General features: G+C 30.0%; 1 protein-coding gene across 2 annotated transcripts in view; it reads left to right on the top strand.

Moving 5' to 3' along the window:
• Positions 1–24,416, top strand: part of LOC107455317 (ubiquitin-conjugating enzyme E2 Q1) — a 27,506-nt gene extending 3,090 nt beyond the window's left edge. The window contains exons 2-10 of one of the 2 annotated variants that reach the window (XM_043042509.2): positions 2,392–2,496; positions 2,761–2,862; positions 4,421–4,509; positions 7,189–7,364; positions 7,698–7,849; positions 12,123–12,230; positions 21,405–21,500; positions 21,640–21,709; positions 23,832–24,416. In XM_043042509.2, the coding sequence (XP_042898443.1) occupies positions 2,392–2,496; positions 2,761–2,862; positions 4,421–4,509; positions 7,189–7,364; positions 7,698–7,849; positions 12,123–12,230; positions 21,405–21,500; positions 21,640–21,709; positions 23,832–23,863 (930 nt within the window). In that variant the 3' untranslated portion in view covers positions 23,864–24,416. The remainder of the gene's footprint in view (positions 1–2,391; positions 2,497–2,760; positions 2,863–4,420; positions 4,510–7,188; positions 7,365–7,697; positions 7,850–12,122; positions 12,231–21,404; positions 21,501–21,639; positions 21,710–23,831) is intronic. The other variant, XM_043042510.2, reaches the window with a different exon arrangement.

The raw sequence follows: 24,416 nt of genomic DNA, 5'->3' as shown, positions 1-24,416 counted from the left end.
GAGCAGTGTTTTAAAATCTGTATACTATCTTACGATTTATGTTAAAATAATTCTTGGTGTCATTTACACTTACTCCAACTCTTATTTATTTTTTAAATAAATTAAAAATGACTATTACAGACATGACACAGTATATTACGCCTATTGTAACACTAGAGTTTTTAAAAATTTCTATAACTATGAAAGTTAATGAAAATTGGAGTAAATGTCACGAAGCACTATTTCAAAAAAAATTATTAGAACTACTTATAAATTTTTTTGACTTGAGGTATATACACTAATACTTATTCATTCTAATATGCTTAGATACATATTAGTGATCAATATTTGGGGTTTGAAACAGTTATCAAATTTTTTTTATCTATTGAGTTTGATATTTTTTGATTGAATCTAGTAGTTTTTAAGAATTTTGGATTTATTGTCAGTCAATTTGGGATTTATTGTCAGTCTTTTCTTCTTCTTTATAAATTCTTTTCTCTTGCTATGTGTGCAATTTTGGAGTATGTTTAATCCAACAATATATTTGGAATAATATATCCAATAATAGGCTAGGTATTAATTTAATTTTTACTATGTACAGAAACTAGCCAAGTATAGGATTCAGATTTTGCCTGGTGCCTGAGAAGGCAAGTTGTTTTGGAATGATATCTCTAATCCTAACCCAACTTCTCTTACTGAGAGCATTGTCCAGCAAGATTCATATCATTATCGAAGTTTTGATCAACACATATAATGTAGAGGAGAAGCTCTATGGATGCCTCTGCTTACGATTTTTGTTAAAATAACTCTTCGTGTCATTTACACTTAATCAAACTCTTATTTATTTTTTAAATTTCTTTTTTTTAATAAAAAATGACTGGCTGGCATGACAAAGTATGTCATGCCTATTGTAACACTAGAGTTTTTAATTTTTAAAAATTTCTATAACTTCTGAAAGTTATTGAAAATTAGAGTAAATGCAAATGTCACGAAGCAGCATTTCAAAAAAAGTATTTATTCGAATTACTTTTAAATTTTTTAAACTTGAGGTGTAAACGCTAAACTTCCGATAACAGCTACCTCTAAACAGTGGCAACTTCCAAAGAACTAATGCATGTTTATGGTACTGAACATCTATCATTCTGGAGAACCTCAGAACTGTGACTTGTGAACAACATGCAGGGCTGGCGCTAAAGACATAAAATTAGTAGCCAACAAATTAGCTAAATTTTAAAAGTCTTAGCCAAAGGCAAATTTCAACTATTTTTTATGATTAATTATTTTTTCATGGAAATCTTCAAATCAAGACTCATTTTATTATTTTTATTGGAAAGGAGAAAATGAGCAATGAATAAGAGGGGATGGAAAATGTCGATGGTGTTTTGTTGTCTTTAAGAAAAGAAATAGGCTGTAGTTAATTTTTGATTACTTAGACTAGAGCAGTATTGTAAAGATAAGCCTGAAGCAACCATTGATTATTTTTTTAAAGATTCCGACTATTTTTAAACACGTTGACTGCCGTATCACCCGTATTCGGTTGTTGAAAATAAAAATACAACAATTGTTGAAAATAAAAATACAAGAACAATCATCTTATAAAAAAAAACACAACAGTCATCTGACTCATTTCAATTTTCATTTACACCCATTTTAACTACTTTCCCCTAAGCATGCATTTACAAAAAAGTAGTTTTGAAGTGTTTTGGCTATTTTCAGTTTAGTATCAATTGAATTGAGGAGTCTCCTAGGAGCAACACTTTTCTCCCGGCCACCAGGGCTGGGGCACCAAATTTTACACCACAGTGTAAAATTTGGTCTGTCTCAAATAGTAGTACGCTATGGACTGGCCTTTAGAATGGATTTTGCAACCGATTCTCGGGAGAGACAGAGAAGTCGTCTAGTTAAAGTATAGACATCGACTAATGAACTACCTCGTCCAATACAAAGAGTATACTTATTGGAGATCCCCACCTCAAATGGTCTTCCATATTTGTAGAACATAGTCATGGATCATTCTGAGGAATCGAGGCAGTTTAATGACTCAAACATCTAACACCTACCGAAATGTAGTAAATCTCGAAGGAGACTAAAGGTTCCAGAGAAACTGAATTTGTAAACTGTAATAATCATGAATTGTGACCGCAGGCAATCAAGTCACTCAAGCAACTGTTAAGTTTTTTTTTAATTTATTTATTTTTTTTATTAAAAAGTTTTTAAGTCGTATGGATTGTATGTGGTTTATTTATTGAGCTTCATTGGATTTTACTTATTTTTTGGTGTCTGTTTTATTTAAGTTGATTGGATTTTACAGAGGTTTACATATTTAATTTAAAAATTAGTAGTTTTGTTGCTCTACTCAAGTTTTTGCAATTGATGATTTGTAAATAACATGTAAGCTTTTGTAATTTTTAGGAAACTTACCCTTCAACACCACCTGTCTGGTTTGCTGAAACTGAAGAACCATGTATAACGAATGCAGTTCAGATATTAATAAATACGTCAGGTCGTGATAATTTGGTGAGTTTTTTTTTTTTTTTAATATTTAAAAAACTATCTTATTTATAATTATAATAATAGCTGCATTTTTTTAAAAAAAAAAAATCTTTTCTTTTGAATTCTGTTATCCTTTTAACATAGAAGAGATTTCACTTTAACGTGGGTGGTCAAATGGAAATCTCTTGACCGTCCTGTTAAAGTATAGTTACTGTTCCTTAGAGGATAATTGAGTATAATTTCTGACATATAATTTTGTTTCTTTAATCATTCCATTATTATTTATAGGTTCCACAGCAAGTTAAGCTGCTAGTTAGTGAATTATGCAGATTGCATAATTTACAAGAACCTGTGGAGTTAAATCATCTTCAGCCTACAGTTGTTGCACAAGTAGGTTGCATTTAATTCATTTAACCTTATGAACAATATTGTAACTACAAAAAATTTTACCAACTTTTTTTGTTTAGTTGAAAAGTTGTGTAGTAATTTAATTAGATGTATCATAATAAGTATGTGCTAGACATATTTATGTTTTTTTTAATTTCTAGTTAATATTATGAAATTATTTTCTTATTAATAGTTCTATAATTGGTTAATATTGATTGCCAGGGCTTAAAAAATCTCAAATTTTTCATGCTAGTCTACGAAATAAATCCTCAAATGGAGCTTTTTATCTTCAACTTCTTAAGTAAAAAATATTTACAGAGAGAAACAAATTATGGAAAATGTTTACATTTATCGAGTTGTTTATATTTTATCGAGTGGTAGACAATTTCAAAACTAAAACTTACAGAATATTTGATAATTTTGCCAACATTTTAAAAGCTTAACTACGAAAGAGTTGGAGCAAAGTGGCTTTTTATATAGGCTTTTGAATCATTTACTTTGGTGAAAAAAGTAACTTAAAATTAAATTTATAAAAGAAAGAATAATACATTGAAGCCTAAAAACTTAACTACCTCTAGAAGAAATTCTTTCAAAAAGGGTAGAAGTTTGGCAGGCTTGCCATTCTTTTTGTCCGTGGTCTGTAGTAGTGATTTCCAACTTGTGGCCCGGGAAGCCTTTTTTTTGTGGCCCGCTAACTAAAATACATTAGTTGTCATTTTTTTGCGAACAATTTTTGTAAAAAATCTATGTGGGTTTAAAATACTTTTCTCGTTAATAAAAACCTAATTTCTTCTTTTCTGTGAAATTTATCATACCAACGGTGCAAAAAAAAATTTCTTTCAGGTTTCGCATCCAAGAAATTATTTATTCAAATACAAAAATAATCATGTATGTTGCTCTTTTTTATTTTTTTGTATTTTGTGAATATAATGTAACATGTTTGTATCAGAAATTTTCTCGACGAAATTCTCTGATTTAACTTTTTGAAATCACTCATTTTGGACGAAAATATTTACACACACATTTGTAAATTTTAAATGTAAATATCTGTTCTCTGGTGGTTGCAGCAGACAAACCTCAATTTTGTCATTGATCATTTTGTGAACATTCAATACTAACCTTTTTGAAGTTTTATATCTTAACAATTAGATATTTGTTGCACATTAATTGTTTAACAAATAGGTGCACATTAAAGTTATTGTAGCCAGAATTTTTTAATATGCAATTAAATATTTTTAAAAATCTACTTCTTATTTTAATTTGTAATTCAATACTTTTGTTTTGTACAACTTGATAAAAATCTGACATTAATATTTAATGTTCCTTCAAACATAAAAGAGTCCTAAATAAAATTTTGTTAAAGTTGCGACCCGCCATTTGATTTGTGTTTTTAATTGTGGCCCCCGGCCTCATGTAAGTTGGAAACCCTTGGTCTATAGATTCTGTATTTCTGTTCACCTATGGATTCTTCCTCAAAATTGGTAATTAAAGTTGGGTTATAATGAATTTTTTTTTTAAAAGTGTTTTTGCTAGACATTTATAAATATGTTTAATGTTTTAGGTTAGTGAAGATGAGATAGTGGATAGTAATTCTGAAGATGAAGAAGAAATAGATGATGACATTCATATTGAGATGGAAGAAGATACTAGGTAATTTTCAAGTCTATTATTTTTTAATATTCAGAAATTCATTAAATTTCTTTGGTTGATGTATGAAAACAATTAGATGTTCTAATAGAATTTTCATCTGCGTCAGGGGTCTGTCCAGATATTTTGAGAAAGGTCCTGTTTTCCTTAAATTGTTAAAGAATTACTCATAATTTGTGAATATAAAATAAATGTAAAGTCACATTCTTTCAAACAGGGTCCTGCTTTTATGAATTTGTGCAAATAGGGTCCTGTTATTGCAAAAAACTTCTTCAAGGAGTTTTTAAATTTAAATAGATACAAGATTATACTCAACACTGTAAAATTTTAATACAAAAAAATTAAATTTTTAAAAATAAGCAGCAATTGCTGCTACTAAATTAGAGATGCAACTTGCAAATATTTGGTATTTAGACTATACTGCTGAACGCAAAATATTCATTTCAAATGAATAATGGAAGAAACGTTTGCCTAAGACAAAACTTAATTCGTTTACATAGTTTTTCTTTTTTTCCCCCTTGGGAAGGCTTTATATGATTAACAAAACAATAATGAAGATAGACAAATTTGTGAAGGATTCGATTAAAAGATAAATTATTTTGTGAAGGGTCCCTTTTTAAGTTAAAATATTTTGTGAAAAGATATTTTGTGAAGGGTCCGTTAACGAACTCAAATTTCTTTTAAACAGACCCTTTGTGTATTTCAGTACATTATCATGGTAGTCTAAGAGCTGAGAATTTTATTCAAAAAATAAGGAAAAAATGCTTAATCTGTCTTAGTGGTATTTGAAAGTTATAATTTTTTCCAAAAATGCTGGTACTAATAACATTTTCTGATGTTAGAGTTTGGTTAAATTTATGTCAAAAATTGATATACTAATTATTTATTTATTTATTTATTTTTTTTTTGCTCATTTATATTTATAGCCTTACAAAATAATCTAAAAATTAATAGACATCAGACAGTATTTTTATGTTAAAAGTTTATTTGACATTTATTAGAAAATATTGCAAAGATTTTCATCAAAAAACTTTGACTTCATTACTGATAGTTTTAATTTCTAAATCTTTTATCTAAAAGTATTCAGTCTTTATTATAATTCTAAAAATGAAGCTCATTGAAAATAGCATGGTAAATATAGCTATATAATAGGGCTTCGATGACTATTATTCATTTTCAATTTTTATGGGTTTTAGAATATCATTTGTTTTTAGTTTCAGTTTGTTAATCTAAGTGAAGTCTTTTTTTTATAAATCGTATTACTTTTGACTTTTAAGAGACTTATCATGTAATGATAAAAAAGATAGAAATGTGAAAAGTTATTAATAAAAAAAAAGTCATTAATTTTTATTGGCTGACTGTTTCTTATTTGAATTATGCAATAAACTAAATGTAGTGGATAATAATTTATTAAATTGCTTATTTATATACATTTTGTATTTCTTGCTATTATTTTAGCAATGTTTTATCACGTCTTAATACAGGGTGCGTAGCGTTTTTAAAAGGTGCTTATTTTCGTTTTTTAAAAGCCCTTAGAGGTGGTTTTTTTCATTGGGTGTTTTAAAAAAGTGCTTAATTTTCCCTTTTTCGAAATGAGATTTTTCCCTTTACCATGTTGATTTTTGCTACGAATTATGCAAAAAGCCACTGTTCACATTGTTCTATCCAACCCAATCTATTTCGGTGTATTGTCAGTCTGTAGCGTATGAAAACGCCGTTCGTTTTACATGATTTAAAATTTCATGATTTTTCACAATTGTCAAAAACAATGCCGTAAGGTTTTTTTTTTTTTGTTGACATAAAACGGTTTGGTTAAAACAAGATAAAACCGTCAATTGTCAAAAACATTCCGACCCTGCCTAATTATGATTTTTTAAGCGCTTAAAAAGATTTTTTTAGTGCTTAAAAGATGCTTATTTTTTATTGAATAATCAGAGCTCATTCTAGGCAGGGTAAACAGGGCGCAGCACCCTGTTGCCCTTTTAATCAAAATAATCCACCCTGTTGCCCCTATAGTAAATTAGTGCCCTGATGTAACAGACTCCATACCCTTTCTTTCCTCAACCATTCTTTATTTTTTTCCCCAAACTCTACAGTGGATTTCTTAAACTTTTGTTATTTTTAACTCTTTTTATTTAGTTTATCATTGCTGTCAATACATAGATTTATAAGGGAAAGGAAAGATGGCCATGAAACCCCCTTGTTGCACTTGTCTTTGAAAGTTTGCAGTTACTTCCATTATTATTAAATCATAATTATTATTAATCATTTTAATTATTAAATCATAACTACAGACACCTAAGAACATACATTTATTATTTTATCAATGTATGCACGCATTTTAAATAAATTACTTGTACTTAGCTAATTAATTCGATAGATATGTTAATTTATTAATAAAAATTAGTAATTAATACAATTGCTTTGCTACTTTTTGTAAAGTAAAAAAAAAAAAATTCTTTTACTAATTGATAATGTTTTTTAATAGAACGTGTAAAGCCTATAGGACGAAATTATTGCTTTTTTAGAATAATAATGCCCTTTTTTTAAACTTTTGCACCCTGCCCTTTTTTCTGCCTAGAATGAGTTCTGGAATAATTTGGCTACACACTCTGTAATAGGGTGCTCCTTTTTTAGTGTTAAAGATAACATTCACTTAAAATTATTTTTTTCACTTTGCAGTCCAGAAAAAAATAAAGATGAAGGAATCAGTAGTGAACACACAGCTACCCTAGAGAGGCTGCGCCAAAACCAACGCCAAGATTACCTCAGAGGTTCTGTTTCAGGATCTGTACAAGCAACAGACCGTTTAATGAAAGAGCTTCGAGAGGTGTATCGTTCTGAAAGCTTTAAAAAAGGTTTTGTTTGAATCTCCTTGTATATGTTTTAAAAATATTTAAGTATTATTCTTTATGTCAATAGCCTGTTTATGCAACACATCCAATAAGTAATTTAAAAACGTAAATTTCTTATGATTTTAAATCTTCGAATTAATTTTGAATATCCTTGAATCTCTTTTAAAAATAAGGTAAAACTGCGACAATTTAAGACTAAGCTGGAAAAAAGAATCTATACTTCTTGAGATAAATTTAAAATTATAGTTTTTTTTTTCCGACATAAATTTTGATTGAAGATGTCAATTTAAATTATATCCATATTTTATGTATTTAATTTATTCTTTTTTATTTTAGGCGTATTTACTGTAGAGCTTGTCAATGATAGTCTATATGAATGGAATGTAAAACTTCTTAAAGTTGATCCTGACAGTCCTCTTCATAATGACCTAACACACCTCAAAGACAAAGAAGGAAAAGACTGTATTTTGCTAAACATTCTTTTCAAAGTGAGCTTTTCTTTATTTTTCAAACTATTTCTAGGGAGAACTAGAATTTCTAAGGGAGAACACACCAGCCGTAAAATATATAGATAAAAGAAAAATGCCTGAGTTCTAACCTTAAACAGGTTGAATTGCATTTGAACTGATTTCTATATTGTATTGTAACTTCAATTTTACTTTTTTATACTGTAGTCAAACCCCGTTATAGTGAACCTTCAAGGGACCGAAATTTCGGTTCACTATAACCGGGAGTTCACTATATAAGTTCTTCAAAAAATTTTAACTAATGGTTAAGAACTCCTTTTTTTTATTCTGCATTATTTAAATAAATGACCATTAAACTGAAATACAAAAATGACTGAAAAATAATACGTAGTAACAAAAAATGTGTTAACTTATTTTTATTTTACATTACTCTTCGTCTTGTGTACGAAAAAGAAATTGCAAATCTTTAGCTGATGCTAAGCTGATTCAGGAAAATTTTTTTCCATACATCTGCCTGAGTTGGTCTTATTTATGGATGGGAAAGTGAGATAAAAGTAGCAAATAAGAAAAGATGCTTATTGCTATATCATCAGTATGGATCCACTCTATAGATGATTTTAAAAATCAGTATAAGTATTTATTTTGAAGTAGACATTTAGAAATTATTACAAAAAGATGAAGAAAGAAAATCAGTCGAAGTCAGAAAAAGTTCATAATATCCAACTTCCCCACTTTTTGGTTCACTATATCCACAAAAAAATAACATACGTGCATAGCTAGGCACGGGACCGAACATTTCGTTCACGATATCCTGGAGCTCACTATAAACTGTGTTCATTATAGTGGGGTTTGACAGTAACAAATTTAGTTATATTCACTTAATATTTGTAAATGCAAATTTCTATTACTACGTCTAAATCCCAGTTTTTGAGACATTAATTGGCTGTTAGCATAGACATTTACTCATCCAAGTCCTGATGGAAAAGGTAATGCCTACATTTGATTATAAAAAATATACTATAGTGTGATGCCATAATTGGCATTACATATTTATTTTCTATCCTTTTAAAATATCTTTCATTACTTAAGCTTATTTTTTTATTAATAGAATTATATTTTAAATAAATCACAAACTTAATCTTTTTAAAACGAGCATAAAATATTGATTTCTTCTCTTCTAGATCAATGTAACGGATACTTTTTTTATTTCATTACTAGGCAGACATATTAATTCACTGTCGCCTATAATCGAAAACAAAAATCTATTTAGAACTTTTTTTTCTCATTTTCCAACGGCTAAATGTTTCGATTGCATGGTTGTAATAATTCACATAAATTTGTTGGCGACTCATGATCGCCAAGGTATTATTTTAAACCCATATTGATATGCTAGTTGGCTTTGTTTTGGCTATGGTATATTGTGATTAATCGCCAATTTTGGATCTCCTACCCATACTTTCTCTGTCCGTTGAGAATAAATATATTCACTTTTAATTTCAAAATTGGTGAGGCTGGGACCCCTTTGGGGGCCTCCCCAGTCTCAATTTCTAACGGTCAGAAAATGTATTCTGGCTGCATGATCTCTCAATAGAGAGTATTTTTCTGATTTCATCCCTTTAAGGGATTTCCTATTTTTGATGAAGATGTGGCCATTGTCGAAATCTTAAATTATGATGAATAAAACCTAAATTTACATTCAACGATTTGTACATTATTTCCTGGAAACTTAATTGTTTTATTAATTCAATATTGGCCCAAATGAACATTCATATATTACACTATACGAATAATGTGCAGCTACTGATGGAGAAACAAACACCTTTTTCTCCGTCACATATAGTGTGTCCTAATTTAAAAATTTTTTACTAAATTTACAAAGTTAAATGGTGACAAATTTTTTATCAGCTGTATTACTTTTAAAGACTAATTATCCCATGGTGCGCTCGAGTCCAATATTATCCCATGCCATATGCATACTCTTTATTCCGATTTTAGGTGTTAGGCCCGCAGCCTATCAATTTCTTGTAATTATGATGGTCTAGTATTGTTCAGGCATGTGATTCTTCCCTATTTTGCGAAATTCCGCGAATCACAAGAATGCGGATTTCCGCGAATCAATTTTTTTTCCTATAAAATTTCCTCAGTGCTCCGCTAATTTAAAATTTATATTTTAGTTACAAGACATTTATTCCGCCCTTACCCCACACACCATTTTTTATCTTCAGGTTTATGTGTGATGACTTTTATTTAGCCAGATTTGTTAGGAAAAAACGCAACTTCGGAAACATGAGACATAAAAGAATTCCGTAACTTCGTCTAGAATTAACTACTGAAGCAAATATAAAGGTATAAAACTGATAATCTAAAAAGTAATTCCTAAAGGGCAAACATTTTAAAGATCATTAGCAAAAAAAATTTGTTTGTTTTTTTCCCTCTCTTTTTTAAAAAATAAATAACTTTAATAAGTAGCAATTTTGTTGCAAATTTTGTAACAGAATTATTTAATAACTGATATATTTGTCCTCTTTTTTTTTTATTTGGCTACAAGTAGATAAGTTTTTAATGTGACATTACAATCTTGAAAATCACATTTAATGTCACCTCTCCATCTTTCATTTCCGTAATCACTTTCGATCTTTTATTCTTTTGCAGGTAATTCGATCAATTGGTCTTCGAAATTCAGATATTATTATAGCACTCAAATTTTGAATTGCGAATTTGAATAATTATTTTTTGATACGCTCCATTTGCACAAAACCTATGCAGCGTTTTGATCAAGCTTTTTTGGTAGTTATTGCTGTTGATTTTCACATGATTCTTGAAAGTCCCTATAATATAATATTGTGATACAGGGAATTTAAATCTTTAGCCTGCTTGTGTATTCACTATTTATCTTGTTTTTTTTTTTTTTCAATCAATTTTTCTGCAGTTATTACGGATGATTATTGTATATTTTTTAAAATCTTGTTATTTTTGATACAAAATTATTTATTGCAACACCTCTGTCTCGAGACATACATATAATTAATTTTATTTATTTATTTTTTTGCGTGCTTGATTCTTTTAATTTCATCATCCATCTTTTTCAGTCATTGCCGTGAATCTCACTGCTTATGAAGTTCGTAAAAAGAGGAATATCTAAAAAAGTTTCAATTTACATATTCTTTTATGTGTTGATGAGGGAAAAAATTTGTTTCTCACTTTAAATTTTGTAAATATTGCTCTTGTGCATAAAACTAAGCCTTTTATTTATTTTCTGAAAATAAATAAAAATTTAACTATTAAAGCAAATTCAGATATCTTCCATCAATTACATGCCTGATTGTTATATTGGTCTAGTTTGCTTAGCTCAGAAACCAAATAATACAATCAAAAGTTGTATTATTGTATTTACCCAGCTTTAAGTTAAATTGATCAGGAGAATATTGGATCCATTAACAGACTAGTAATGAAAAAAATTATCTTTGAAATGTACCCTTCGCATAATATCAACAAAAAAAAAAATGGATCATTCGCAAAGTATTTTACTAATATTCCCTCCACAAAACTTTTCTTTTAAAAATCAGACCCAATCATGCTTTAAATTCATCATTTTGAACCTAAAACTGCTTAAAAGAGATCCCCTTGCAAAAGAGACTAGATTTTACCTATTCCATACACCTGCCAAGTCTCCTGTTTTTTAACGAAGACTCTATTTTACGACTATCTCCTGCTTACCCGTACATTCTCAAATTTCTCTGTGTTTGTTGAAGAAATTTTTTAAAAAATTGCCTTTAATCTATCCACTGATGGCAAGAATACCTCTCTTATTCCTTAACAGATGGTGCTATTGCCAGCACTGCAGTAAGTTGAGTGTTTACAGTTTAAGTAATTATAAATAATGGTTTTAAAAAAAATCTTCTTTAGATAAAGATTTATATACATATTTTTTTACTTCGGTAAATGTTACGTTCGGTGCTTATGTTATTTTCAATTTTGATTTTCTCTTTTTGATTACATAATTATGCATGATGTATCAAAACTTTACTCATAGCCTAAAAAATGTCACTAGTAAAATCTTTGTTATTTTATTTCTCCTATGTTGGCGAGTATGCTAGTCGCAGAATTATGAGTAGATTTTTCACGTGTCACAAAATGAGTAAACATGCAGATAATTTCTCACGAATTTATTAAATTTTCTTTTAAAATATACCTTATGTTCTGTTCTTTTAAAAAATAAAAAAAAGTTCACTAGATTAGTTTTAATTGGTGAATTATAAAATGTATATTTAAAGTCATGACCATTATTTTACAGGAAGCATATCCATTTGAGCCTCCATTTATTAGAGTCGTTCACCCAATGATTACAGGTGGATATGTTCTCGGAGGTGGTGCTATTTGCATGGAATTGCTCACAAAACAGGTAATTATTTTACTTTAGTGATAGAAGGGCTCTTTCATACAAAGTTGTGGAGTATAAAATCTCTCTTAAATTGTAAATCAGGGTACACCTTTTTATGTGCAGGGTTTATGAATTGAAATAAAAGGTAATTTATTTGTAATGTTTACCCTATAACAAGTAAAGTATTCTGAAGAAGTTAAAATAACTTTACGCCTAATAAATTATCTAACTTAAGAATTAGAATTTTGTCTAATAAAGTATATCTAGATAGGTTGCAGTAGGATAGGAATTTTTTAATAAGTCTTTCATAACATTTTGTAATTACTCCGTCTATGCTAAATTTAAAATTTGACCTTCTCTAAATGTATATTTTCCTCTTTTTTTTAAACATCGAAGCAATAATTTAATTATTGCAATTTTTCGGACATAAAGTGAAATTCTGTTAGGATACGTTATTTCCCATGTTAATTATTTTCAGTAATTATGCTTTGAAGAAATAGATTTTTCTAGTTGGTTGGTTGGTGTCGTGTCCATGGGGAGACTCTCGATGTCAAGGGGGAGGGAATTCCCCAATCTAAGCCATGGATCTTAAAATGGCAGGGCAGTCAAAAATATGTTTTGGTGTTAATGGAATATCATCACAGTTACTGCAGAGACACTATTTTCTACCAGTGTTTTCACTACAGAGCAAGAACGCGAGAATCTCGCTTATTTTTTTTCTTTTCTCGCATTAAAAACTTATTAACGCGAGAAGATCGCGCACTCTATTAATCAATTTCAAAATGAGCGAATTTTGGAAAAAATTTCGTCTTCTGCTATTTTGAATAAAATCCGTTTCACTTTTCTTCCTTGATCTTTCATTATTTGCAACATGGATCCCTGTTATCTAGCTTCCCTATTTACCTGTATTGTTCAGAACCGGTGAGAACAGCAGAACACAATGCCCNTTTAAGACTTGGCTGAGAAAAAAAATCTGTACTTGAAATAAATTTAAAATTATAGTACAGTGTTCCCTCGCCACTTCACTCTTCATGTTTTGCAGCTTCAGTGCTTTCAAAAGCAAGAGTGCTTCAGCAAAAAAAGGTAAAACTGTTACAATTTAAGACTTGGCTGAGAAAAAAAATCTGTACTTGAAATAAATTTAAAATTATAGTACAGTGTTCCCTCGCCACTTCACTCTTCATGTTTTGCAGCTTCAGTGCTTTCAAAAGCAAGAGTGCTTCAGCAAAAAAAGGTAAAACTGTTACAATTTAAGACTTGGCTGAGAAAAAAAATCTGTACTTGAAATAAATTTAAAATTATAGTACAGTGTTCCCTCGCCACTTCACTCTTCATGTTTTGCAGCTTCAGTGCTTTCAAAAGCAAGAGTGCTTCAGCAAAAAAAGGTAAAACTGTTACAATTTAAGACTTGGCTGAGAAAAAAAATCTGTACTTGAAATAAATTTAAAATTATAGTACAGTGTTCCCTCGCCACTTCACTCTTCATGTTTTGCAGCTTCAGTGCTTTCAAAAGCAAGAGTGCTTCAGCAAAAAAAGGTAAAACTGTTACAATTTAAGACTTGGCTGAGAAAAAAAATCTGTACTTGAAATAAATTTAAAATTATAGTACAGTGTTCCCTCGCCACTTCACTCTTCATGTTTTGCAGCTTCAGTGCTTTCAAAAGCAAGAGTGCTTCAGCAAAAAAAGGTAAAACTGTTACAATTTAAGACTTGGCTGAGAAAAAAAATCTGTACTTGAAATAAATTTAAAATTATAGTACAGTGTTCCCTCGCCACTTCACTCTTCATGTTTTGCAGCTTCAGTGCTTTCAAAAGCAAGAGTGCTTCAGCAAAAAAAGGTAAAACTGTTACAATTTAAGACTTGGCTGAGAAAAAAAATCTGTACTTGAAATAAATTTAAAATTATAGTACAGTGTTCCCTCGCCACTTCACTCTTCATGTTTTGCAGCTTCAGTGCTTTGCGGGTTTTTCCAAAATATTCATCAGAAAATAAAAATGAAAAATACATACAGCCATGTCGGCAACTACATTGATGAAAGGAGCGTTGTTTCATGTTGATGCACGAGAGTGTAGGATCCCTGCATGTCAAACAAAGAGATGAGTTGACTCAGAGTACATATACTTTCATAAAGGCGTGTGATTGGTTGATTAATGTTTATTACTCTATTAGGTTTTGTAATTAACCTTATTAATTAGCATTGACATGTTTAAGTAAATATGTATATTGTAATTTTTGTCTTAAATGTGTAAAGTATAAATACTGTTTACATATTTAAAACATTCGTGTAACCACATACATGAAAATTCTTAGGGGCAAATCCTACTTCGCGGTTCTTCAGCTTTCGCGGAAGGTTCTGGTCCCTATTAGCCGGGAAAAACGAGGGATCGCTGTATTTTATTTTTTCAGAATAAATTTTGATTTAAGATGTCAGTTTAAATTATATCCTTATTTTATGTATGTATTTAATTTATTTATTTTAATTTTAGGCGTATTTACTGTAGAGCTTGTCAATGATAGTCTATATGAATGGAATGTAAAACTTCTTAAAGTTGATCCTGACAGTCCTCTTCATAATGACCTAACACACCTCAAAGACAAAGAAGGAAAAGACTGTATTTTGTTAAACATTCTTTTCAAAGTGAGATTTTCTTTATTTTTCAAACTATTTCTCTAATCTGTTTTAATTCATAATATCATTTGAATATGAATTCCAATCAATTGAATATTAATTATCTGGTGGGCACTATAGATCGTTTTTCCGTTGTACCTTCTCTCCCTGATGCATAGAATTTCTAAGGGGGAACACACCAGCCGTAAAATAGAAAGGGGGAAAAAATGTCGTGAGTTCTGACCTAAACAGGTTGAAATTGCATTTGAACTGATTTCTATATTGGAACTTCAATTTAACTTTTTTATGCTAGTTACAAGTTTAGTTATATTCACTTGATATTTGTAAATGCAAATTTCAATTGCTACCGTCATTCAGGGCTACTTTGTGCAGGATTTCGCAGTTTTTGAACTTTGACACGTAAAAAAACTATGTTAATTCAAACTATAGTAAAATTTATTGATATTATATTCATAACTGGACTCAGACGAGTGAATTTGATCAATATTGACATTATTTGTATGTAATATTTACGAATAATAAGTCAAAACATACCTTGCACAAAGTAGCCCCCAAATGGGGCTACTTTGTGCAGCGATAGGAATTCAGTTTAATAATCATGTTTTTAGTAAAATACGTATTGATATAAAATTTTTAGAAAAGTTAATTGTTGACATTTTTAAAGACAAAAACATCAAGATGTGTAAAGATATTAGTTTGAAAATAATTTTCAGCGCTAAAAAAACATTTTTTCTGAAGAATTTTTTCTTTAAAAGAAAGTTTATTTCAAAACATTTGAGTTTAAACAAAAGGAAACCATATACATTGTTACTTGTAAACAATGGCCAAATGTATTTCTGTTTCCCTCAGCTAGAAATAGGGTTGTATGATCACATTGTTCATCTGAATAAGTGCCATAATTGCTCTTATTGAATTCTTAACAGTATTATGAATGTTTTTTGTTTTTTTTTTACCAAAGAGTATTTTCCTTTCTTTAATTTTATTGTGAGTATTTTTAAATTGTGTATGTTTTTTTATAAAACACTATTGTATATGTTTTTATATTCAATTGTTGTTCCTTTAGAATTTGAGCTATAGAGAAGAGATATCAATTGGACATTGGTCTTAGCAATAATTAATGAAAACAAAACGTTTAATTTTATAGAATATTTCGAAAAATAGTGTGGACTTAATATGAATTTAATATTAGGGGATCAGAATTTTGAAATCTCAGTTGAACTATTACTGCCATTTTTTGATAAAGCGGATAAAAAATANAATGTTTGTAGTAATAGAAGAGACTTCTATCTTCAAATTCCACACATTTTTAACGTGAAATAAACATAGTACTGAACAGCAGCACTTGAAAAATGCCAAATTCGAATTTGCACAAAGTAGCCCCCGCTGCACAAAATAGCCCCGAATGACGGTACTTCTAAATCCCAGTTTTTGAGACATTAATTGGCTGTTAGCGTAGACATTTACTCATTCAAGCCCTGATGGAAAAGGTAAAGCCTACATTTGATTATAAAAGAATATACTATAGTGTGTCTTAATTTACAAAATTTTACTTAATTTACAAAGTTAAGTGGTGACGCATTTTTTTATCAGCTGTTGTATTACTTTCAGAGACTAATTATCCCATGGTGCACTCAAGTCTAATAAGCCCAAGCCATATCATATGCTTACTTTTTATTCTGATTTTAGATGTTAGGCCTGCAGCCTATCAATTTTTTGTAATTATGATGGTCTAGTATTGTTCAGGCACGTGATTCTTCCCTATTTCGCGAAATTCTGCGAATCAATAATTTTTTTCCTATGAAATTTCCTCAGTGCTCCACTAATTTAAAATTTATATTTTAGTTGCAAGACATTTATTCCGCCCTTACCCCACACGAACTTTTTTTCATGGTTCACCTGCGTTTACTTTTATTTAGCCAGATTTGTTAGGAAAAACCATAACTTCGGAAACATGAGACAAAAAAGAATTCCGTAACTTCGGCTAGAATTAATTAGCTATTGAAGCAAATACAAAAGTATAAAATTGATAATTTAAGAAGTAATTCCGAAAGGGCAAGCATTTTAAAGATCATTAGCAAAAAAAATGTGTTTTTTTTCTCTCTTTTTAAAAAACTAAATAACTTTAATGAGTAGCAATTTTGTTGCAAATTTTGTAACAGAATTATTTAATTACTGTGATATATTTGTCCTCTTTTTTTTTTATTATTTGGCTACAAGTAGGTAAAAAATTTTAATGTGATATTACAATCTTGAAAATCACATTAAATGTCACTTCTCCTTGCATTTCCGTAACCACTTACGATCTTTTTTTCTTTTGCAGATAATTCGATTGATTTTTTTATGGTCTTCGAAATTCAGGTATTATTACGACACGCAAAACTTGAATCGCAGATTTGAATAATTATTTTTTGATGCTCTTGATTTGCACAAAACCCATGCAGTGTTTTGAACAAAGCTTTTTTGGTAGTTATTGCTGATGATTTTCACATGATTCTTGAAAGTCCTGATAATATTATATTATGATGCGGGGAATTTAAATCTTGAACCTGCTTGTGTATTCACTATTTGAATCGTTAATTCTATCGTGTTTTTTTTTTTTTTTTTTTTTTTTTTTTTTTTTTTTCAATACATTTTTCAACAGTTATCACTGATGATTATCGTATATTTTTTAAAATCTCGTTATTTTTAATACAAAATTATTTATTGCAACAGGTCTGTTTCGAAACGTACATATAATGAATTTTTTTTTTTTCTGCGTGCTTACTTGATTCGTTCGATTTCATCATCCATCTTTTTCCGTCATTGCCGTGAATTTCACTGCTTTTAAAGTACGTAAAAAGAGGAATATCTAAATTTTTTCAATTTACATATTCTTTTATGTGCTAATAAGGGAAAAAAATTTCTTTCTCTCTTTAAATTTTATAAGTGTTGCTTTTGTGCGTAAAACTGAGTCTTTTATTTATTTTCTATATAAAAATAAATAAAAATTTAACTATTAAAACAAATTCAGATATCTTCCATCAATTAAATGCCTGATTGTTATATTGGTCTACTTTGCTTAGCTTAGAAACCAAAAAATACAATCAAAAGTTGTGTTGTTGTATTTACCCAGCTTTAAGTTAAATTGATCAGGAGAAATTTTGATCCATTAACAGACTCGTAATAAAAAATTTTATCTTTGAAATGTACCCTTCACATAATATCAACAAAAAAAATGAATCATTCACAAAGTATTTTACAAATATTCCCTCCCCAAAACTTTTCTTTTAAAAATCAGACCCAATCATGCTTTAAATTCTTCATTTTGAACCTAAAACTGCTCCTGCTTACTTTATATTCTCAAATTTCTCTGTGTTTGTTGAAGAAATTTTAAAAAAAATTGCCTTTAATATATCCACTGAAGGCAAGAATACCTATCTTATTCCTCAACAGATGGGCTATTGCCAGTACTGCAGTAAGTTGAGTATTTATAGTTTAAGTAATTATAAATAATGGTTTTAAAAATAGTTTAAGTAATTATAAATAATGGTTTAAAAAATCTTCTTTAGATTAAGATTTATATACATATGTTTTACCTCGCTAAATGTAAGTGCTTATATTGTAAGTGCTCTAATTTTGAATTTCTCTTTTTGACTTACATGATGATTATGCATGATTTAAATCTTTACTTGTAGCTTAAAAAATGTCTCTAGTAAAATCTCCGTTATTTTATTTTTCCAATGTTGGCAAGTTTAAAATGCTTTATTTTATGTTTTTGAGGTAATCAAAATGTTTTTAAATTTGTTTAAAATTATTGCATAGCTTAAAAATTCCTCATTTCTTGTATGTGATGTTTTTTTAAAATTCGATTTCAAACAATATGACATGTTATAGAGGCCCAAAACATTTCTGCGCCCTGATTGTAGAGTTTTTGATGAGAAATGTTATATTTCAGATTGTGGGTGATCTTCTTAAGCAGAGTGTAGATGTCATGAGTGAATGGCAGGATAAAGTCAATTCTGAAGTAGAGTATGATAATTCCATATTTTTTTCACTTCCTGCTGAGTGGGAGGAAGAATTTTACACAGACATGGAATCCTTAAATGCAAGTAATGCTTCCAGTATTTCATTTGAAAATGAACGTTTCCAAAATGTATTTAATTTCAGAATGAATTTTTATAATAAGTGTATTGAATTCGGTAATGCATAGTTCCAACATGTATGATTAATTTGTGAATGATATCAAGGAAGTTTGTTGAAAATTCAAAATANGAATTTAGAAGACATAAATTTAAGTGATTGTATTATATTTAGTGACAATCAATCGGCAATTGATTTTTCTCATTCACCTATTGAAAATAGTCGAACGAAACACATCGACGTAAGGTATCATTTTTTAAGAAATTTAATTTATGATAAATTTTTTGCTGTTAAGCACGTTAGGAGTAAATTTAACTTAGCGGACATTTTTACAAAACCTTTAACCAAGTTAGAAGTGGAAAATTTCTGTTCAAAAGTATTTGTGAAAGTTTAATCTTTTGGGTGGTTTCAGGACTGAAACAGCTTAAGTATTAGTGTAAGGAAATTAAATATTTCTTTAGTTTATTGAGGAATTTGATAAACTGTATATGTGTTTTTTTTTTGTAAAAGTTGAAGGCATGAGAGGGGGCCGCATGTTAGACAAATAATAGAAGTTAAAAGGTATGAGGTTCGATTTTCCGTCGTCGATCTCATGCATTCAACTTGCGTCGGTGACGTCATGGTCTGCGGGGATCGGCCAGTTTATTTTCATTTGATGTTGGTCGTTCTTGCGTGGATTAGACGTCACCTGCTATCTGTATTTAAGCTTCTATTGAAGCAGATCATTTTGTATTCTTTCTTTTCGTCACTTTGTTTGTGACATTCCTTATTACTAATGTTTTTAAATAAACTCATTTATTCAGAAACTTCGTTTCTCTTTTATTGTTGACATGACAAATATGATATTCTGCGAGAATCTCGGCTGTCACATTTAGCACTCAAAACCGAATTAAGACAAAATATCGTATACAAATAACTGATAAACATTTGAGCAACCTAATGAATGAGAAAAGCTGATGAAAAAGTAGATATAGAACGTTTTTGATATGATGATGCAGCAAAAATATTCAATGCTTTAAAAATTATAAGATGTTAAAAATGTATTATAATTAAAGAAATATTTTTTTTCCAAATCTATTCGCGCCTTTTTAATTTTTAGAAATCTCACTTAACTTTCTGAGATCTTACCCTGTTTTTGAGAAAGGGTGAGAATTTCTCTCTCATTTTTTTTCTGTAATGAAAACACTGGTTCTACTATCGCCATCATACCTCGATAGTGACCAGTTCTAAGGCGGATGATAGTTTTGGTGAGGTCTCTATTTGCATTTATTTCACAAATCTGCAAGTCTTTTTTTTTAAAGGTGTTTTTCTCTCAGATGAAATCTTGCGATCGCATTAACATCGTCAAGAGAGACCTTGACGATATTTTCATTATTGAGATTTCTCCTTTCCTTGGCAAGTTGATCTACCTCTTCGTTTCCAGGGATACCGACATGCGCAGGCAACCATTGTAGAATACATATCTTGTTTAGTTTGTCAATTTCTTTCAATTGGTGTTGGATATCATGGGTTAGCCTTGATTGACCTTTATTCAATACTTCTAAGGCAGCTTTGGAGTCACAAAAGATGACTAGCCCATTGGCTTTGTCAGTGTTGTTGAGTAAGATGTATTCATACCATGCATTATATATTGCTCTGAGTTCACTGGTGAAATTTGAGGCGATGGAACCAGTGCCCAAAGAATGGTTCATGGTTGTACCGTTGGGTAGTACAAAGTGTACGCCTGTACCGCCTTTTTTAATAGTTTCGTCGACTGAATCAACAGAATATTCGTGAACAAGACTATTTTCCGACATTGCATTGAGTGTTTGCATACCCTTTCTAAAAATAACTAATGTTAATTCCTTTTTGGAGCATGGAACAACGAGATTGGTGTTGATAGTTGTATTCTTGGGTAAGCATTTAAAGAGTGCAGGTTCTTCCAGGAAGTTAAGAGTAGTAGATAGAATAAATGATTATTCAGGGTTGAGAGTGGCCTGGAAGAATAGTTTTGAGAAGGCTGGAGCCTAACCTGGGCTATCAGACCATTGAAGAAGATTTATGCAAGTATATAGTCATTAGAATAAAATATTTGGTTTTGAAATGACAGATTTACTTTGCATTAAGTAAGTGGACAAAATATATATTGGATCAGCAATTGTTTCAAACTTTAAGACTGATTTACTATGTAAATCTAATAATATATTACAAGAATTGATGAATTTTTTTTCTTCATTAAATGATCATTTATTTAAATTGTTTGATCTAGTTTTGTTTTTTTAAATTGGCAAATTTCTTTAAATACAGAGAGTTACATTTTCAAAATCTAAGTTCCAAGAAGGTAGTTTCAGTTCTTAAGATTCGGTATTAAAAACTGTTGCATACTTATGTCTTTTATCATTAGTATATTATTGTACTTTACAAATGAGTAAATCGTGAAAAATGGCTTAAATGTGAAAATTTTTAGGGTTGGAGTAGTGCCTACACTGTTGAAGCTATAATTCTCCAAATTGCTGCCACTTTAGTAAAAGGAAAAGCGCGCATTCAGTTTGGAGCAAACAAGGTAAATATTTCACTATAGATTTTAATTTTGCTTCGGAACATTTTAAATATTGTTTTTATTGATGTAGTGTTTGTGAGAATGCAAAAAAAGTAACAATTTATAGCGTAACTTGTATTTAAAGATTAATTTGCTTTTTTAGCAGAGTCAATACAGTCTAGCAAGAGCGCAACAGTCCTTTAAATCTCTAGTACAAATTCATGAGAAGAATGGTAAGTTAAATGCTACATTTTCATCCATGTAATAAGATTGGTTGCAAAATGACTGTATTTTATCTGTGACTTCATTATTATTATTTTTTTTTTTTTTTGACTATTGGTGAATTTTTTTTTCTTCTTTTTTTGCAGAAATGTCTTTAAAATATCTTTTCAGTTCAAAAATTATGTAAGTAAGGAATGAAGGACTAACTATGTGAGGTCCTTCAGCTGTTTTGTCATGAATTACAGGGCAGGTACATATAAATGAGAAATTGTGGCCGCTCATTTAGCAACCTCAATTGCAATGTTGCCAAATGCAAACCATTGAATAGATTAGTTGTTTTCCTCATTTGTGAGTCTGTATTTTTTTGACCAAACTTTTGATTCAAGTATCCCATTCGATCTTCATTTTTAGTTTTGAATTCATTTTTTTCAGCATCCATCTTTAGAAATGGATAGTTCTTTCTACTAAAGAAGAAAAAAAAATCATAAATTTATAAGAGTTGTTTTACAGTTTTGATATTTTTAGAAAAAATTTAGTTTTTTCATCTGTTCAGAGACTGAAAAAGAGAAATTTCAGGAAAAAGACAAAAAATCATGATGAATGCATTGCTGAGTCATTAAAATGTAGTTGTAATGTTTTAAGCATCGATGAAGACGTTAGCATTGGTCAGAAAAGGCATTATTGCCTCTGCCATTGGAGAACTAGGGAGTGTGACCCTGATCCCAGCGGATGACTAAACCGTGCGAATATGCAGCAAGGCATATGTTTTTTTTATTTTTCCAATGGCAAGGCAAAAAGGTAGATATAGAAAGATGAAATAAATAACGAATACAAATGTGCGTAGGAGAACAAAGAAAGAAGTCATTGCCTTAAAAGTTCTCTTGCTTCCCAATATCTTGAGGACTCAGTGTGTCAATGAAAGGCGCGAGCATATGTTAAATCTGTTGTTGCTGAAAGTGGTGTGGAAGTTTGGAGCTTAGGAACCTCAGACGCTGTCCTCGTCATCTGACCAGGGTGAAAATTATATGACATTCCTGCTAAAAATATGGATAAGTGCTTGGTCATGTGTAGGTTTGTGAAATGTTTTTTGTGACATGCACGTTGTTCTTTAAACAGTTGCCTAAGAAAAATACTACGGTTGATTAGAAATGCCTCCAGAAGTAAAAGATAGTTTATTTTTCAAGCATTTGAAGTTTTTATACATTATAGCTTTTGTTTTTGATAATTTCTGTTAGCTCAGATTAAGAGCATTCTGATTTATTAAGGGAGTTATCTCAATTTCTTCATTCTTATTTAGAAATGAACTGGTGCATTATTAATACAGATATATTCGTAATTACATGAATTTAATTTTAGTTTAAAAAATATAAAATTAAAAACCTGTTTTTTTATTGTATAGGTGAGCAATAAATTTCAAAATTAACAAAAAAGATTATGGTTATTTTTACGATATTGAATTTTCTAAGATTTATATTCATACAACTTAGATTCTTACATAATTGATACAGGCATGTGATTCTTCTGCTAATTCTCGGATTTCTGCAAATCGATAATTTGCATTCCAACAAAATTTTCAGTGCGTGCGGAATTCGTATCACTATTGCTGAAATTCAAACCCAGTCCACCTCATTGCATGACAAGCACTCTATCTCCTGAGCCAAAGTATTATTTTTATTTTATAACTGTCGTTGAACAGCCGACCCAATTTTATGGGTTTACGACTACTAATGTTCAACTCCGTAGCCTTGTAATTTTGAACCCAATCCAGAAGACAAGGGAACTCCTGGATCGAGTATTGGGACAAATTTGCCTTTGTGGAGGACATTTTGATAGAACTAACCCGCATTTGCGTTGCATGGAGAGGAAGACCACGAGAACCTAGCCTGGCGACAAGGGGACTCTAACTCATGATCCGTCTTCCACTGAGGATATTTCAGGTCTGCACTGTGGTCGGTGCAAGCTGGATGTGGAATTTGTATTGACTGGGATTCGAACCCGGTCCGCCTCTATGGAAGGCAAACGCTCTATCCCTTGAGCCATCGCGGCTCCCAAAGTATTATTGTATGAATTATTAATAAATTTATTTGTGATAGACTGTTAATTTTATAGTGAAAATTCTTTCATTTTATCTAGGTTGGTTTACGCCGCCAAAAGAAGATGGTTGAAAAATGAAGATGAATTGGCTGTTATTTAGGACTTTTTGTAACAGGCAAATTTAGCATTAGTCCTTTTGTTTGATATCTTTTTTAAAAAAAACAAGGACTGTTTCGGAGATGCATACTCCTACAGTGCTTCATCAACTCCATGTGTCAAGGAAAAAAGCAAACCCACTGAAATGACGAAGCTGTCTGTAGTTTGCAATAAGGACATATATATATATATATCTATGATGCTAAGTAGCAAAAATAAATTAAGGATTTTTTTTTAAAGAAATCATACTAGAAAATTTTATCTTTTAAAAATTAATTATTTTGTAATTCCCCCCCCCCTTTTTTTCTTTATCTATCCGAGATGATTTTTAGTATTAATTGGTCCAAACCTGTTATTGTTCCATTTGTTAAATTATTCGTTTAATTTCATTTTTTTGACATATTTGTGAGTGTGTGTAAACGTGTAAAAATTTATTCTTAACTAATGTGCATGGCAAGTTCTGTGAAGTGTGCACTTAAGGAAGAAAACTATATTGATTGTACATTCAATAAATTGTTTTTCTTTTTA

The sequence above is a fragment of the Parasteatoda tepidariorum genome, chromosome 9, assembly GCF_043381705.1.
Source record: "Parasteatoda tepidariorum isolate YZ-2023 chromosome 9, CAS_Ptep_4.0, whole genome shotgun sequence".
NCBI lineage: Eukaryota > Metazoa > Arthropoda > Arachnida > Araneae > Theridiidae > Parasteatoda > Parasteatoda tepidariorum.
Note: the sequence above shows the minus strand (reverse complement) of the source record. Positions and strands in the feature narration are given on the sequence as shown.